The sequence below is a fragment of the Myotis brandtii genome, unplaced genomic scaffold (assembly GCF_000412655.1).
Source record: "Myotis brandtii unplaced genomic scaffold, ASM41265v1 scaffold250, whole genome shotgun sequence".
NCBI classification, from domain to species: Eukaryota; Metazoa; Chordata; class Mammalia; order Chiroptera; family Vespertilionidae; genus Myotis; species Myotis brandtii.
Genome location: NW_005359478.1, coordinates 4654671 through 4672374, shown reverse-complemented (window position 1 = coordinate 4672374; position 17704 = coordinate 4654671). Strand labels below are relative to the sequence as shown.

Genomic DNA, 17704 nt, shown 5'->3' with positions numbered 1-17704 from the left:
CCTACATTTAGTATTCATATCAAATCCCCTTTTTATTTGAAGATATGGCTGCCAAAAAGATAACTTCCTGTTTTCTCTGTAAAACACAGCCTTTACCTTAAAACACCAGCATAAGTTTAAATCTTAACCACGTGAATAAAATGTAAGTTAAGCAAAACTCCAAGTTACTGTTTCACAAGAAAACCTCACGTAAGGATGGCCCCCCGCTCACTTTTCTGGGGACTGCTCCAATCTGCAAAAACTACATGTATGGTGTCTCCACCGTCTTCCATTCATTCTGCCCTATCAAAGCGGCTTCCCAAAACATCAGCCCGTGCTCACACAATGAGTGCGTTTGCCTGGCCTCTGTGGTGCACTAGGCTATTATATTATCTTGATTCTCAAAACGACTCTTAAGGAATTCCTTCCCTTTTCATTGTTCCCCAGGATTTTCCTGACTGCCTGTTTACACATTCCTTCTTCCACATGCTCAGCTATTTCTGAAGAGCTCACTAAGAGTGGGCTGTTTATTCTCAGCGTTTACTCACCTAACCCTCTCCAGGGTCCAGGCCATTAACCATGATGAAAATCAGGACTCTACTTTTTCCACTTTTTTCCTGTGTATCTTTTCCATGTGCAGAGCTCCCTTTGAAGTTCATGGGAGCCCTCCATGTGGAAGAGATTCCCAATGATACAAAACAGAGTGAGAGCTAAGCCCATCATCCATTTCTCACGTCCAAGGGCAAAAATACACACACACAAGGGAAGAGATACCACATAATGATCAAGGCCTGAGCAGAATTTGTCTATTGTTCTAAAAATAATTCAGAGGGCTTTCTTTGAGAGAGAAAACAAGCACCTTCGTAAATATTTCTGAGTTCATTTAATAGAAAACTAGAGGCCTGGTGCACGACATATGTGCACTTCTGTGTGTGGGGCGGCTCCCCTCAGCCCGGCCTGCACCCTCTCACAGTCCGGGGAGCCCTTGGGGGATGTCCACTGCGCTTGCCAGCCATGAGCCCAGGTTCTGGCTGAGCAGCACTCCCCCTGTGGAAGCACACTGACCACCAGGGGGCAGCTCCCGCATTGAGCGTCTGCCCACTGGTGGTCAGTGCGCATCAGAGCAACTGGTCATTCCTCCGTTTGGTCAATTTGCATATTAGCCTTTTATTACATAGGATGGGTGCATCATTTATCGGGGTCAGGCAGCACACTGAAACTACAAGGATCAGTCAAAAATAAAAATATTAAAAAAAAAACAGGCACAGTTCCTGAACTTCATGGAGCTTATAGACAAATGGGGACGAGACACTAAACAAAGACTCACACAGATCAATGTAAAGTGACAGCTGGATTGCTGCCACCCAGGAGCAGTTCAGTACATTGAGACCTGCCCGGGTGGAAGAAGAGGTGCTGGCAGACTCTAACACTGCACTGAAATCGGAAGGGTGTGCAATGGGAGATGGAATGCACAGCACAGAAAGCAAGAGTGAGCCTCATGCAAGACAACCTGGGAGGGGAGGACAACCATGCTCGGCCGTGTAATTTATGTGGAGAAATTGGGTCTTTATCCTGAGAGGATGGAAAGCCTTTGAAGTGCTTAAAGTAGGGCAGTGACCTAAGATTGGCATCAGGACAAGTTCCTTCTTGCTCTGGTCTGGTGAAGAGATTACAGAGAAGAGAAAGGAGGCAGGAGAACAGACAGAATCCTAAGTCACAGACAACGGTAACTTTGACAGGAGTGGTGGAAATGGACGTTTGGAGGAGTGGACATATTTGAGGAATATTTAGGAAGAAAACTATTATGACAATGATAAATTGGAAGATGGAAGATGAAGGGGAATGAGGTGTCCAGGATGACGCCCAAGGATTAATTTCTGAAGCTGGACAGGCTGTGAAGGAAAATTTTCTGAGAGAGAGTAGGAGGATGAAGGTGAGGGAGGGGATAAGTAATGAGTTCTGTCTGGACATGAAAAGAGGTGAACATGTAAAATAAACCACCGTCTACAGAGAAGTCTCAATCAGATACACAGATTTTTGAATTGCTGACTACAGGAGTAACTGAAGCCCTAGGTATGAAAAAATAACAAAGTGAGAGTTTGAGTGGGGAGAGAGGAGGACCTAGGACTGCATCTTAAGGAAAACCAGCAGGTAATGGCTGGGTGGAAAGGATGAACCTGCAAAGGAGAGAGAGGAGTAGCTAGAAGGGTGGGACAAAAATAGAATACAGCATCCACAGAAGTCAACAGAAGAGACTTTTCATGGGAGAGCTGAAAATGTCTAATGCCACTGTGAGGGAAAGCAGGACTCCAAGTCAAAATTATTCCCTGGTTTGGGTAACATGGAGGTTGTTGAAGAAATAATATTCAAAACATTTAACAACTAGTATGGCAGCAGCCTGACCAGTTGGAAGGGGTGTGGGACTCAGTGCTTGAGCAGGGTACAGGAGGCCCCCTTCTGGACCAAACCTTGCCTTTAACTTCTGGATAAAGGGGAGGTTTTTGTGGGGGAGAGAGTTCTGAGAGAGAAGCTCCAGCAACTGGGGGAGCAGCCAGTTGTAACTGGCATGAGAACATTCAATGTCTAAATGACCACTGTGGCTCTGCTAATATGTGCTGGCTGCACAACCTTGCCAGGCATCGTTTCTGTGGCTCAATGGAGAGGGGAAGCAGCCAGATTGGAATGGGTGGGTGACAGACTTGAAGGTCTCCCATGCAATTCTGATTTCAAATGATGACTCAGTACCTTCACAGCATCATCTTGATGCAAATACAAAACAAAACTAAGTCTTGGCCAATGAAGAAAGCATATCTCAAACAGAACCCATTTTAAAGAAGTTCCTAGAGCCCAGCCAATGTTGCTCAGTGGTTGAGTGTCAACCTATGAACCAGGAGGTCACAGTTTGATTCCTGGTTGGGGCACATGCCCCAGTTGTGGGCTCGATCCCTGGTGTGGGGTGTGCAGGAAGCAGCCGATTAATGATTCTCTCTTATCATTGATGTTTCTCTCTCTCTCTCCCTCTTCCTTCCTCTCTGAAATCAATACATATATATTTAATTTAATTTTTTTAAAGATGCTTCAGGCACGGGTAGAAGCACATTAAAAGTCCCAACAGGGAGAGACCATGGAGGCACTGCCTGAAGGTCACCATGGCTAGCCCACAGAATTCAGGAGTGTAAGCGACAAGGAGCAGGAGACAGGCAGGGAATGGATAAAAGGTGGCAACATTTGGACTTTGTCCTAAAGCCGTGGTTGGCAAACCGCGGCTCGCGAGCCACACGCAGCTCTTTGGCCCATTGAGTGTGGCTCTTCCACAAAATACCACGTGCGGGCGCACGTACAGTGCGATTGAAACTTCGTGGCCCATGCGCAGAAGTCAGTATTTTGTGGAAGAGCCGGTATTTTGTGGAAGAGACACACTCAAGGGGCCAAAGAGCCGCATGTGGCTAGCGAGCCGTGGTTTGCCGAGCCGCAGTTTGCTGACCACTGTCCTAAAGGGAAAGAAGTACTTTTGAGGGTTGTCAGTAAGCAAGGGAGTGATGTGTCCAGATTTTTATTTTGTCTGCACCAAAACAAAACAAAAGAAAATCCTATGAGATTTTACTGGTTTGGAATTTCAGTATAAGGTTTTAGGAGAGAGTGTTGGGCTCTGGTTAAGGTAAGTATTTTAATTATTGGTGGACATTAATTACCCATGTTCTCACTGGCCTCCTTAATCATGGCTAATTGTAACTCAGGATGCTCTGTGAGGTAACTTAATGAAGTGAGGTATGTAATGGATGAAACCCCGATTCCCATTGAAAACTGAAGAATGTAGAAGTCACAGGCATTCCTATTTCTGATGGGAAATGGAGAGGCCCTGGTAAATATCAGTCATCCAGAGCAGCTATTTTGCTTAACCTCGTAAACTAGCTGCAGATGTTGGCTCACGCAGCGAGGCCTTGCATCTGTAATTTTAAAATTGTCTCATATTTCTAAAACCTGACTCCGTATGCACCGGAAAACGGTGACATGAATTATGTAGCTCGGGAAGAGAAGCACGAGAAATGTCAGGAGTGATAGGAGATAATATTCACAGCCGTGGTCAAGCTCTGAGCACAGGATGAGTGAAGGATGACATGGTTCCTTCCTTCAGGACATGGGTCCTGCCACCAGGCATCAGAAAATGAAACCCAGCCACGGGATGTACCAGACGAGAGGAAATCATTTATAGATAGTTGAGTTCTCAAAAACAAGTCCCCCTTGTCCTTTCCCCCTCCTCCACTTCGCAGCAGGTCAACAGGAAGACCAGAGTTGCTGGGGAAGGAAAAGATTTTTGAAGAGACAAAAAAACACTGAAAACACAAACCGACGCTAAAAATGTCTTACCTTAATTAAGAAGATCATGTTTAGTAGACTGGGGCAGGAAACAATAAAATGACTTGCATTTCAACTAATGTTTTAGTTATGATAGTGCTTTCTCATAAAAAACGCTTATAAACAGTCAATAGAAACTCAACTTGAAACTTAGAAAAGGGGCAGAGGTCATAGGACCCCATAGGTAAAGAATTCATAGGATACTGCAAACAAAGAATAAATCAAAGGCACTGGAAATGAAATGATGATGATGATGACTGAGTTTCATGCGCATATTTGTCAGGCTCATTTGTATTTATGAGCACCGTTTCCAAGTAATGCTCCATCCAGACAATATAAATGGCAGCACATAGAATAATCCACCCAAGGGGGCCATCTGTCACAGGCTCAGAGTGTAAATAACCTCACCAGGAGTCAGGACGAACACTCCAGCCAACTGTTTGGTGAGGCAAGAGCACAGTGCAAAGCTTCAAGGAATGCAGGCTCAATTAGGAAACCAGGACACTCATTTCCTGGAGAGGGAACATTCATCCCGGTGAATTCAGCCCAAGAGAATTCCCTGAGGTGAGGAATGAATTAGTTGCTGAGTCAAAGAGATTTCATAGTCACATTGGGGGTAAGACATTTTAGTCCTTCATTTACCTAAAGCTCTACATGTTTACACTTTGTTCAAGAGATCACCTCTGATAAGTTTTAGTTATTTTCTGCACCAAGATAATTAGCAAATATATACTTCTAGGCAAATAAACCACACTGGTCTTTCCACATTGATCTTTCTAAATAAACCACATTGGTCTATTCATATAAATCTGAGACCAGCATTAACTCTTTCAAGCTACTAGAATTGCTGCAATTGAAGCACAAGAACAATAGATAGTATTAAAAATCATTGTTAATCTTCGTGGATGAGAAAACTTTGCAGAATGACCTTTTGCTTAGGAAATGAAACTGAAGTATTTAGAGATGAGCGGTCATGATGCCTGCAACTTACTTTCAAATAGTATATGTACACACAAACAAACTAGGGGGTGCGTACATGGCCTTTCACAGAACTAGGCTTCCAGCTCTTTGCTATATTTGACAATCCTATATAATAAAAGGCTAATATGTAAATTGTCCCCACAGGCAGGAGCTCGACCGACCAGGAGTTAGATGTGTGCTGACCACCAGAGGGCAGCATGGCACATAGCTGCAGTAGGCAGCTGGGGGAAGGGAGCCCCTGGCAGGCAGCCAGCAGCTGCTAGGGACCCTACCCAAGCATGAATTTCATGCACTGGGCCTCTAGTTTTTGTAATAAAAAGTTGAAGTAAAACCCCAACCCCATCACTTACTATGGAACAACTTTGAGAAAGTCACGTTAAGACTGTGACTCTCCATTCCTCATCCATCAAATTGGGGATAACTTCATAAAGCTCTTGGAAATATTCAATGAGACAATCCATGTCCAAATCTCGGTTTTAATATGAGCCCCCCTCCCCACACACACACACACAAAGAGCACTTAATAAATGCTAACTATTAGCATCGTTAGAAAACAGGAAACTGGAATACCCCTTACTCTAAAAAATAAAGAGAAAAAAAGATGTATGCCATGTTGGTGCTCAAAATTGGTCTGGCCTTTGAATAATACAAGCTACAGATGAGAAACCAACATGTGCTATTAAGCCTACGTTCGCTTACTTCATGTAAAGATGAAATTTCAGTATTTAAAAAATTACAATCTTCTTGTGCCATACAAACCACAGAAGCTATGAGAGACCTGCTCATATTGAAGTGTCTGGAACGAGAAGAAAAGGGGTGGCTACATGAAATGGTGACAGACTTACGACAAATAGAATTTTGCATGGACATGTAAGGCTCCTATCTGGAAAATCTGTGACCTACGGTAAAGATGAAATTTCAGTATTTAAAAAATTACAATCTTCTTGTGCCATACAAACCACAGAAGCTATGAGAGACCTGCTCATATTGAAGTGTCTGGAACGAGAAGAAAAGGGGTGGCTACATGAAATGGTGACAGACTTACGACAAATAGAATTTTGCATGGACATGTAAGTCTCCTATCTGGAAAATCTGTGACCTACGATTAGAAAATAAATACATTTTTCAGGGGGGGGGGGGAAAGATTGTTCTCAAATGGGAGTATCTTATTACAAAACATAATTTTTAAAAATTATAATAAAATGGGCCAGCAATTTACACTAATGCCAGGATTAATGTTCTGACATTTAGGTCCCCTGACAATGAGACTCAAGATAAACCAAAGAGTCTGGCGTAATGTTGAGAATGGAGCTCACAAGGCTCATCACCAGATTCCCGCCCCCCACCCCACCCCTGGTTTCTCCCCTAACTGACACGATCAACATGAGCTCTCTTTTCTATAAATATATATCTCAGAACACTTTCAATGAAATAGCTTAAGAATGTCAAGATGTCTCCATATTTTGAGGATCGTGGGCTAAACACTCTGACTCACTCAGGAAAAGTTCTGTAATGTTACTGCATTGAATGTGAAGAGATTCATGCTTTAGGGACAGAAACTATAATTTGCCTTGGTCATGGTGAATTGGGGACATACTTATGTGTTGGGTGGATTTGGTTTCAATATGGAAAGCAATGGGCAGAAACAACAAAAGAGCTCTATTGGAAATACCTACAAGAATTTATTGGCTCCTGTTTACTTTTGTTTTCACTGTGATAGTGAACCAGGGACATCCTTTCAAAAGGACCTTCTGGTATAGGACAGGGACAGCATCACTAACAAGAGATTCTAGGGCACCTTTGTAGGCAATGAGGTTTTACTATTTGTCCTTTGCTAAACCCTTAATTTGATGAATTGAAAGGACTGGGGTCTCTCAGTATTAACAAATAAATTAGCTTCTCTACACTGGAGTCTCAGCATATGAACTGGTGGGGAGACCTAGGCCAATAGCCGAAAGCCATTTGGTTTGTCTTTACATTCCACATGGTAACTACACTGAGTTCCACCATTTTCTTAAGGCTCCCCTGTAACTCTCACTCCCCTGGCTTTCAACAAACAGCCCAGCCTCCTGCTTTCTCAAGCAAATTGAGATCATCAGGAATGAGGCATACAATAGTCTTTTTTCCTCGCTGTCTGTGACATTTCTCTGTCAGTGGAAATTTTAATAGTATTGCATAGTCAGTCATTTTATTTTTCATTTATTCATTTATAAATATATTTATGTATTTTTATGAAGAATGACTTTACTTCATAAGCAAAATATACTAATGAATATACTAATAAGAGGAAAACTTATTCAATGGCAAAAGAATCAACCCCCTAATGGCCAAATATGGCTTATACTAGAGAACCAAGGATGGTTAGTACATCTATCAAGGGAGCATTACATAATTTGTTCATAATGTAAGAATGACCATCTCAATAAAATTCACTACTGTGGATTCATATACTTGCATATATCATTGGGTCTATAACTGGTTCAGCTGTTTTGGAAAAACTAGAGCACAAATTCCTTAGGGAGATCATTAAATAACTATGGAATGTACAATACCATGCACCAGTAAAAGAAGTTTTGTCATCTTTGGTCTGTGTACTTACATGGAACGATCTCCAAGACACATCATTAAATGAATTAAATAAGTTCAACTTTCAATATATTTACTGAGCATCTACTATTCACCAGGTTCTAGATGTTACGGATACATCAGTGAATAAGAGAGACAAAATTCTTTGCCTTTGCAGAGCTTATAACTATTGTGTAAAATGTGTACAATATATGACCACTTATATTTTTAAAAACCTCAAACCATGTGTCTGTCTGTGTGTACATATGTATACCTATGTTTGGGTGTGCGTGTATACATATTCTGAAATGATAACAGCAGTTGCACCTATAGAGGTGAGTTGAATATGGTAGGAAGATTTTAGGATGTTGTGGTGTGTTGATGATTTCTGAAACTTGTAGGTAGTCCTAAGAAAAAGAGACTAGTGACTACTAACACTAGTTTACAGAAAGTAGGGAGAAAAGAAACCGTTTTGAATTTTTTTTTAAATAAGGATCTTTTCTGCTTGCAGACTATAATTCAAGAAGGTTGTCTGGAGATTATAGGTTTTGGAAATCTCGCACTCCAATCTATAGTAAACGCAATAGAAGACACATTGTTGGGAAACAAAACAGACAATATGGCTGGGCCAAGGAATAAGTCATCTGTGCCTCCCTCACTTGATTCTTATAGCTAAAGAAGTAAATTATCAGTCAATATATCCTGGCCCTAAACATATTCACATCAAGGAAATTTTATCCCCACTTATCTTCAGCTGCCCACACCTTCTAAAGACTAACAATGTTCCACGAAAGTCTATAGCTCTCACTTGTTTGCCCTCCTCCAGCATCTGTTTCTGCTTGTTCCAATAACATCTCTGATGATTGGGTGTCATCCCCTGGCCTCTTAAACCTTGGGATACAACATCTCACTCACTGACTTCAACCTCCAACCCTACCACCTCTTTGCCTTAATCCTGGTACATATTTCTCTAATTTCAGTAAAACTCCTAGCGCCCTGACTTGCCCACTTCCCTCCCATTTTCAGTCAACATTATCTTTTGTATTTCCTTGTTCCTGGTCACAAGTTTAGATTATATTCCTATTTCCCTTCAGTTAGGTGGGACCAAATGACTAAGTGAAGATCAATGGAATGGAAATGAAAATGTCATTGCTAGGCTTGTTCTTGAAAATCTCCCTCACTCATGCTTCTTTCTCTTTCTTATTTGCTAGAAAAATGAAGAGAATTCCAAAGACCATGCATGACTGACCGTGTGAAGCAGGGCTGTTCCCATTTCAATGACCTTCATGGGATTGTTACTGCAGGTTGAGTTAAACTGATGTTATAGTAAGCTACTAAAATTCTTGGGTTGTTTGTTACTTGCTTGGCCTGTCCTGACAAATACATCAATCAAAACCATTCATATTAGATGACATAATCTTTTATTTCAACCTATCTCTCTTTAAAACTTTAACTCATCTTCTCTCCTGACCATACATGCTGCCTCCCTAAAAAGACCCCAGCTCAGGACATCAATTTCTTGGTCTGCTTTCTCTGCGTCCTGCTACCTTCTAGCTGTAGAGTAGAAGAGCAATTCACAAGACCAAGAGGACTGATGCTACTTTAGTCCCCAGTACTGCACAGAACCTTCTACCAGCCCAACTATTAAACAACTTCCCCAAAGTTTCTGGACTCTTTGGAAACATTTAATACTATTGTACCTTTCCCTTGAAATAACCTCCAAGACCTTGAAATGTTCTCTTCCCTTGGCTTTCATTCTACTACTCTCCAAGTTTTCCTACTTATCTCATCAGTTCCTAGACTAATTTTAAGTTCCTCATTCTTCTGGACTCTTCTTTCTACATCATTCCTTCTATATGCTCATCCTCTGTAGGTAATTTCATGGCTTCAGCTACCAAGTATACATTGAAAACTGTAAAACTTCTATCTCCAGTGTAGACAAGTCTTGAACCTCAAACTCTACTGATGTCACTAACAGGCACAAAAAATATATCCCAGACTGCAATCACCACCTTCTTCTCCCTTTGCCCCTGAAATCTGCTCCTCCTACTTCTGCACTCCCAACAGTAGATCCCTTAGCCATAGCCTAGGAGGAGGATTTAATATCCCCAAAACGATTTCTAACTCTTTCTACCTGCTAAACGTTCCTAAATGTTCCTTCTCCTACATACCTCCTACTATTAACATTTGTATTTTCTTAACGAAATTACTTCAAAAACCTCTTCAAAAATTTCCATCTCTCTAGTTTTATTTCTCCAAACCATGTCTTATGGCTGACACACAGACCTTTCTAACATACAAATCAGATGGTAACCCTTCTTTATTGGAAATCCTTCAGTTGCTTCCTACTACCTTTGGAATAGGTTCTGTGTCTTCTAAACTCTATACATTTTTATACAACTTCCCAGTGGACTTTTATGCCAATCTCCCACAGTGATTCATACTCAACAAATACCCTTCTGATTCCAAAACTGGATTTTTCACTATGTTCCTTTCTCCATTAAGAGCACCACCATCTCACCTGTGCTTAAATCATATATCTGAACAGCATTGCTAATGATCCCCAGATGTCTCCCCAACACTCATCTCATCACACTTCCTTTGGATTCTTCCTATTTAATTCTCCCAAACTCATGAGCTCGTCCTTGAATCCAGTATAGATAGCCTGGCCCAGATCACCATAATCTCTTGTCAGCAACAGCCTCCTGACTAGTCTTCTTTTTCTAACCTTGTTCTGCCTTCAGAACTTTCTCCACACTATAAGAAGGAGTTTTCTAAAACATTAATATGATCATGCCTAAAACCTTACAATGATATTCCACTGCTTTAAGCATCATAAAAAAATATCATTAATGGAGCTTAGGTCCTAGTGAAGAAAGATAAAAAATCCTATATAATAAAAGCCTAATAGGCTAAGTGTCCAGTCATCCATTCAACCAATCAAAGCATAATATGCTAATGATATGCTAAGGCCGCTCAACCGCTCGCTATGACATGCACTGACCACCAGGAGGCAGACGTTCCAACCGGTCGATTAGTTTGCTGCTGGGGTCCAGCTGATCAGGACTGAGCGAGTCAGACCAGACACACCCTGGAGCTCTCCCATGGTCCCTCCACAGCTGGCCAACCTCCCTCCCCAGCCCCAATCGTGCACCAGTGGGGTCCCTCGGCCTAGCTGTGCCCTCTCGCAACCTGGGACCCCTCGGGGGATGTCGAAGAGCTGATTTCGGCCCAACAGTGGAAGGACCAGGCGCTATGATGCGCACTGAACACCAGGGGGCAGATGCTCAATGCAGGAGCTGCCCCCTGGTGGTCAGTATGCTCCCACAGGAAGAGCACCCCTTAGCCAGAAGCTGGGCTCATGGCTGGCGAGTGCAGTGGCCGTGGCAGGAGCCGCTCCCGCCTCCGAGGCAGCGCTAAGGATGTCCAACTGATGGTTCCCGAACTGTGAGAGGGCGCTGGCCAGGCTGAGGGACCCTCCCCGCCTGAGTGCACAAATTTTGTGCGTAAGATGATAGTAAGACACTGGGGAGGGGTGTGTGATTTTAGTTCCAATGGTCAGGGCCAACCTTTCACAGAAATGATGTCTCAGTGAGACCTGGAGGATCAGAAAGAACTAGCCTTGAAGAAGGAAGCAGTCTTCAGTTTTCTTACTTACCATCATCCTCACTGGGCTGTGAGCTCCCTGAGGACAGGGCTGTGACTTAGTCATCACTGGCTTAAACACCTACCACAGTTTTTATCACTCAGAGTGTTTCAAATACATGTTTGATGAACGAAGGGATAAATGAAATTAAGTTTAAATTTACATTTTTGATCGGTCCAACCTGAAGCTAATTGTGTACTCATAAATTTCTGTACATTTGCAGACATCAACTTATAAAAGTTGTAAGCAAATTCCTAAGTAGAAAAAAGCAATTGGAATTTAGACTTTAAAGAGGAGTTTTGCTTTCCTTAAACCCCTCTAACATATTTCAGTATAGATCCTGCATAGCAATCCTTCCAACCCAGAGCCTTAAATGCATATTGGAATGGATGAACCACTTGCTAGGATCCTGCAGAATTTTCAGCCCACCAACCACAAAAGTCGGCATCAGTCAGCAGGCTGGGCTCCATGGCTCCCTGGCTTTGAGCCTCTTGACTGATAAACTGTATTAATACAAACCCAAATCAACATCAGATATTCAAATTCAAAAGGAAAATGTTTTCAAGACATTATGATTCATTTCTGCTAAGAAGGAAAAAAATAAAGGATTCCTAAACTATATTGTATTGCTTTTAATTACTGGATTTTACTCTGAAAAATAAGACATTCAGGTTCATAATCCATTACATGCAAAAAAAAAAAGTTTTTTAAAACAAATTTAGCAGCAAAACCTGACAACATGAAAGTATTTCTATGTCTCATTTAACCTATCTGGTGTGACTATTCATTTGTCTCACTACAGAAAAATAATGTGTTTAATTACAGGGTGCTATCTCTGACCCCACAGAAATATGTATTGCTTTTCTAACATAAAATTAAAAAATTTGACTTTCAAGGCACAACTGGACCCAAGAGGTTGGGATAAAGTACCTGTATCCTATGATAACAGTCCCCCCCAATTCTATTATCTTTGGATTTATAAAACTTTCAAAATGTATGGGCTTGGAAATACTCAGCAAAAGTAAAGTCATAAAAACACATTAGCATGATTTGAGCATTTGGAAGTAATATAATTGGTAACTGGTTCAGAGTTTCCTTTCAGATCTGATTTAGAGTATGTATTTATGCCACTGTATCATTGCTTTTCCAATAAGTAATGTACTTCCATGAGGAAAGTTTTATAGGCAAATCCTTTTTCTGCACATTGCAATCTTTGGAATAATGTGTCATGGCTTCTAATTTTCCAGTGCTTCATTCTTCTCATCTTATAACTTTTATTATTTTCTTATACTTTGTGTTTTCTCCCAAAAGTTTGAAGAAGTAGCACCTACCTGCTGGGAGCAAGGTATCTGCTCTTTACAGGTCACAAACCCAGGACCCAGCTGCAAACCTCATTGTGTATATTACATCAGATCCTCCCATTCACCCTGCAGAAATCTTTTCTATTCTTCCCATCACGTAGCTGAGCAAACTCAGGCTCACTTTGTCCAAGCTACTAAGTGACGGGTCATAATTTGAAGCAAGGGATGTCTAGCTCCAAAGTCCGTTTCTTCCAAAGCAACATGGAGCAAATAACTGGCCCATGCTCCTATCTCATCCTCCACTGTGCGTAGTTGGAAGGAAGGAAGACTTTAGGGCTGCTTCATCCATGGTAGAAATGAGAGTAGAATCATTCCCCAAAAAATGATTGTTAGAATTTGACAGAATCTTTACACTTTCATAAAATGAAGATAGAGTATCTAGTTTTAAAAGATTCAACTCTAAAGCAATATAAAATTGCAATCAATGTAAATTTGGTTTTGTTTTATTATTTTAAAAAAATAACTACAAATAATTGGAATTTGGGGAGGTTTATCAGCGAATATAACAAATCAGATGTTCAATATTCACCCACCTTGTAGGAGCATCATCGACATTTATTGGAAATAGTATTATACAAAGGCTTACACCATATAACAACATAGCATAAAAGGACAGAGATGGAGATCATTAATGATTTTAATTATTTTAAGGCCCATTAAAATTAGAGAAATACCAAAGCACCCACAATGTTAAGGGTTTATTATTACAGCATTTTAGAGTTTACTAGTTCATACCTTTCAATCACAGCAAGTTATTAGCAGTGAAGGGATGAACGCTCTTAAGAGGATTTTTATTTCAATGATAGGGTGTTATGGACAAGACAACCTAAGTTTAAAAAAAAATTAGTAGCAAGCGCTAGTTGAGTTAATCAGTTAAAGACAAAACTGTGCCCATGGGAAGCTAAATGAAAAAGCAACAGTAAAGCTTACAGAACTTAGCTCGTACAATTTGCCTTGAAGGCGGAAGATTGGTTCCCTGAAATAGCAAAGAATTATATGCTTTAGTTCAGGAAAAAAGTTTTTAAAATAAAGTCTGTTATTACCTCTTCTCCTTTCAAAACAATGGGAAAAAATCTAGAGCAGAGGTTTCAATTTGTTCAATAATTGTACCTCTGCATTAAAAAAAAAAAACAAACACTTTAAAGTCATCATTGTTTTGACTTGAAAAGAAATAACAATGCAAATATTCATTATCACATAAAACATAAAAGCAGCAGCAAACTATTGGAGTTAATGCAATCTCTGTAGAGCGCTATTAGAAACAGCGGGTCAGCCCAAAACGCAAAACTCAAAAGATCAGATCTTCTGAGGAATTAACATCTTTATTAACCAACAGGAATTGGGTGTGGCAGCAGTGAAATGCAACAACTGCCTTCTCTATGAGCTGTCCCTTCACTGTTATCAAGCTGTGCAAACGTGTGAACTAGTCAGCAGCATCAGAAAGCTCATGCAACTATTCACCATATTTTAACCTTAAACTGACTCACAGATTTGATGTTAAATCAAGCCTACTGGTAATGTAAGCAAGCAAAGTAGGACATAAGGAGTCAAATTTGAAAAACAGAGCAAATAGCAAAGAAGTTATTTAAAATAAATCAATAGGGTTAACTGCATAGTGTAGCAAAATAATGAGAAGAAAGAAAAACAAACAATTCGCTCTAAAAACTTTAAAAGCCAAAACAAAACCAAACTGAAAGCTGCATTTCCAACAAAATTTGCGCAGGATTAATTTGCATTTTTTAATAGTCAATCAAGCAATTTAGTTCAAACTCACTGGGGCATGCATGCACTAATTCTCTTAAGCAATTCCTACCTGATTTCCAATTGTGTTTTTCTTGTGAACCTGACTGCTCCTCTGCTGAGCACTGAGAAAAGCAAAGGAGAGCAGCACTGAAGAAACGTGTAAGATTTTTTTTTTCTGAACAAGTAACAGATACTAAAATATATACAGGCTTTAAAAAAAATGTATCAACAACTGAGGCAGAGCTAATATATCAAAAATTCAGGACACTATTCTGAAGCAAAACCAACTCAGTGGAACTCTTAGTCCCAATTAACAGTCACAAACCAAAAACACAGTAACACCACAGGAAGCATAGCTGCACTGCTGCATCAATAACAATAGGAGTTCAGGCAAGTATTCGGGACGTCCTGCAGGTGTGCAGAGTAGATGTACTGAAAATGAACAGTTAGTAGTTATTAAGTATATGCCATGTTCCAAGCGCTTTACAGATATTAGTGATTTTAACTAATTTTACCCTGTGAAGTAGTTACTATTATTATTTTCGTTTTACAGATGGGGAGACTGAGTCACAGAGTAGCTAAATGGATTTCCCAAAGTTACTCAGCTAATAAGTAGTTGGCCTCCAGATCCCAAACTCTGTGACATTTTACAATCTCATTGCTTTGAATTCCACTATATTCTGACAACTCCCATAGAACAAAGCCAGCTTGACCCATCTCCCCAAATCTAGACTCATATACGTTTTTGATAACTCAACATCGCCACTTGGATGTCCACAAGGCCCTACTCAGCTACCCCCACCCTCCGCTCTTTGAGTCATCTCCTCCTACTCTCCATCTCCCTCATTGGAGAAGTTCAGCCACACTGATCACTATTTTTTTAAACCCACCCAGCATATTCCCATCTCAACGCCTTTATGCTAGTTGCTCCTTCTGCCTAGGTAAGCTTCCACCAGATATAAGCATATTTCCTGACATCGCCTCCTTCAAGTCTTTGTTCAAGTTTATCTTTTCAGTGTTCCAGGAACATGACTACTCTGTTCAAAACTGCATCCTTCCCTTCTTCTAGGACTCTCATCCCCTTTACACTATTCTATTTTTCTCTATGGCATTTTTCGCCTTCACGTGTACTATATAATTTATTAAATTTTTGTGTGTTTATTGTCTGTCTTCCTCCATTAGAATGTGAGCTCCTTGTGAGCAGCGGTTTTTGTCTATTTCATTCGTTGCTATATCCCCAGTGCCTAGAACAGTGATGGCGAACCTATGACATGCGTGTCAGAGGTGACATGTGAACTCATTTTTTTGGTTGATTTTTCTTTGTTAAATGGCATTTAAATATATAAAATAAATATCAAAAATACAAGTCTTTGTTTTACTATGGTTCCAAATATCAAAAAATTTTTATATGTGACACGGCACCAGAGTTAAGTTAGGGTTTTTCAAAATGCTGACACGCCGAGCTCAAAAAGTTCGCCATCACTGGCCTAAAAACTACCTGGCACACTGTAGTAGCTCTAACAAATATCTGTTGAATAAGAAGCCCAGTGAGGTCGACACCATTACAACATGACGCCAGGGGTTAAGAGCCAGAGATGACCCCAACAATTTAACCCCAGAGCCCACATGTCCAGGCACTGTGTTCCTCTATCAGTCAAAAGAATGAAGGCTTTCTGCCTGGCCCGTGTAGTTCAGTGGTTGAGCGTCAACCTGTGAACCAAGAGAACACTGGTTCAATTCCCAGTTAGGGTACATGCTCAGGTTGTGGGCTCTATCCCCAGTAGGGTGCAAGAGGGTAGCCAATCGATCTTTCCCTCTCATTAATATTTCTATCTCCCTCTCCCTTCCTCTCTCTCTCTAAAATCAATTAAAAAACATTTTAAAAAAAGGTATGAAGGCTTTCTTTTGGTAAATCAATGAGTAAACATCTATTGATATAAGAAAACTAAACTTATTTTGGTTATTCTGAGAAGATTAATAATACTGAACCCTCTAGCTGGTAGTTTCATAGTTCTTAAAGGCTGTTTTGAAGATGGATGAAATAGTCCAAAACAGAGAAAAAGCTCAAGTCATTAATCAACTGTTTAAAGTAATGGGATATTATGGTTCAGAGCCACATCAGAAATCAACATCATACTTTTGAACCGCTGTTCAAAACAGTAATCCTATATAATAAAAGTGTAATATGCAAATTGCCCCCTTGACAGAGAGTTCGGCCAGGGGGCGGGGCCAGCCAGTCAACCACCCACATACCCTCCCCCTGCCCGATGATTGGCCCTATTGGGGCGGGCCAGCCAGACCCCACCGGTGCACAAATTTGTGCACTGGGCCTCTAGTCTTTCATAATCTCCCACGAGTTTTCACTCAAACTCCTGAAAACCCATATTCTACATTCAAGTGAGGCTGGGGAAAGGGTAGGTGGTGAAAGGCCATACTGTATTTGATTACTAAAGATATTTTGTGTATGTTTTTGCTTTTCAATGTCCTCACATTAGACTTTTAGTTTATTTCTTCTTTCCTCATTTTTTGTTATTTTTCCAGTTTTTGTTAAATGCTTAAGTCCTTTAATCACTATGAACATCATCTTTCTCCAACCATTTCTCTACATAATCCAAATCTACATTATTCTGAGTTTTGTGGTGAGGCTGTGAATGAGGTTGAGTTTGTGTCTGACTGTGACCAGGGGTCTGATTCACCCACACTGCCTTCTGGCTGCCCACCAGGCCCTGACATGGAGTATGCCTACAGCAAGCATGTCAAACTCGTGGCCCACAGGCCACATGTAGCCCACACTGAATATTTTTGCAGCCCAGACAACATAATGGTATGTAAGAAACATTTTAATAAAAATTTCGTAACTTAATTTTTATAATATCCTGTTATACATAATTATTAATAACGTTTGCTAATGACTGATTACTACAATCATGTTGCATTCATTTCCCTTATGCGCAGGCACACCATTTTTGTCCACTAATACTAGCAGTGAATATTTTAGCAGCCAACTGCCCTGTCATTAGTCTTGTACTGACTTGTTTGGTTGCACAACAGAAAATATTTCGCTTTCAGAGAA

At 40.6% G+C, this 17704-nt stretch overlaps 1 protein-coding gene across 3 annotated transcripts in view; it reads right to left on the bottom strand.

Annotated features, from left to right (window-relative positions):
* Positions 1-17704, bottom strand: part of DNM3 (dynamin 3) — a 373409-nt gene that overhangs the window by 217362 nt on the left and 138343 nt on the right. For all 3 annotated transcript variants that reach the window (XM_014540885.1, XM_014540883.1, XM_014540884.1), the window contains exons 13-14: positions 14702-14753; positions 13835-13864 (exon numbers count right to left, since the gene is read on the bottom strand). In XM_014540885.1, coding sequence (XP_014396371.1) covers positions 13835-13864; positions 14702-14753 — 82 coding nt within the window. The remainder of the gene's footprint in view (positions 1-13834; positions 13865-14701; positions 14754-17704) is intronic.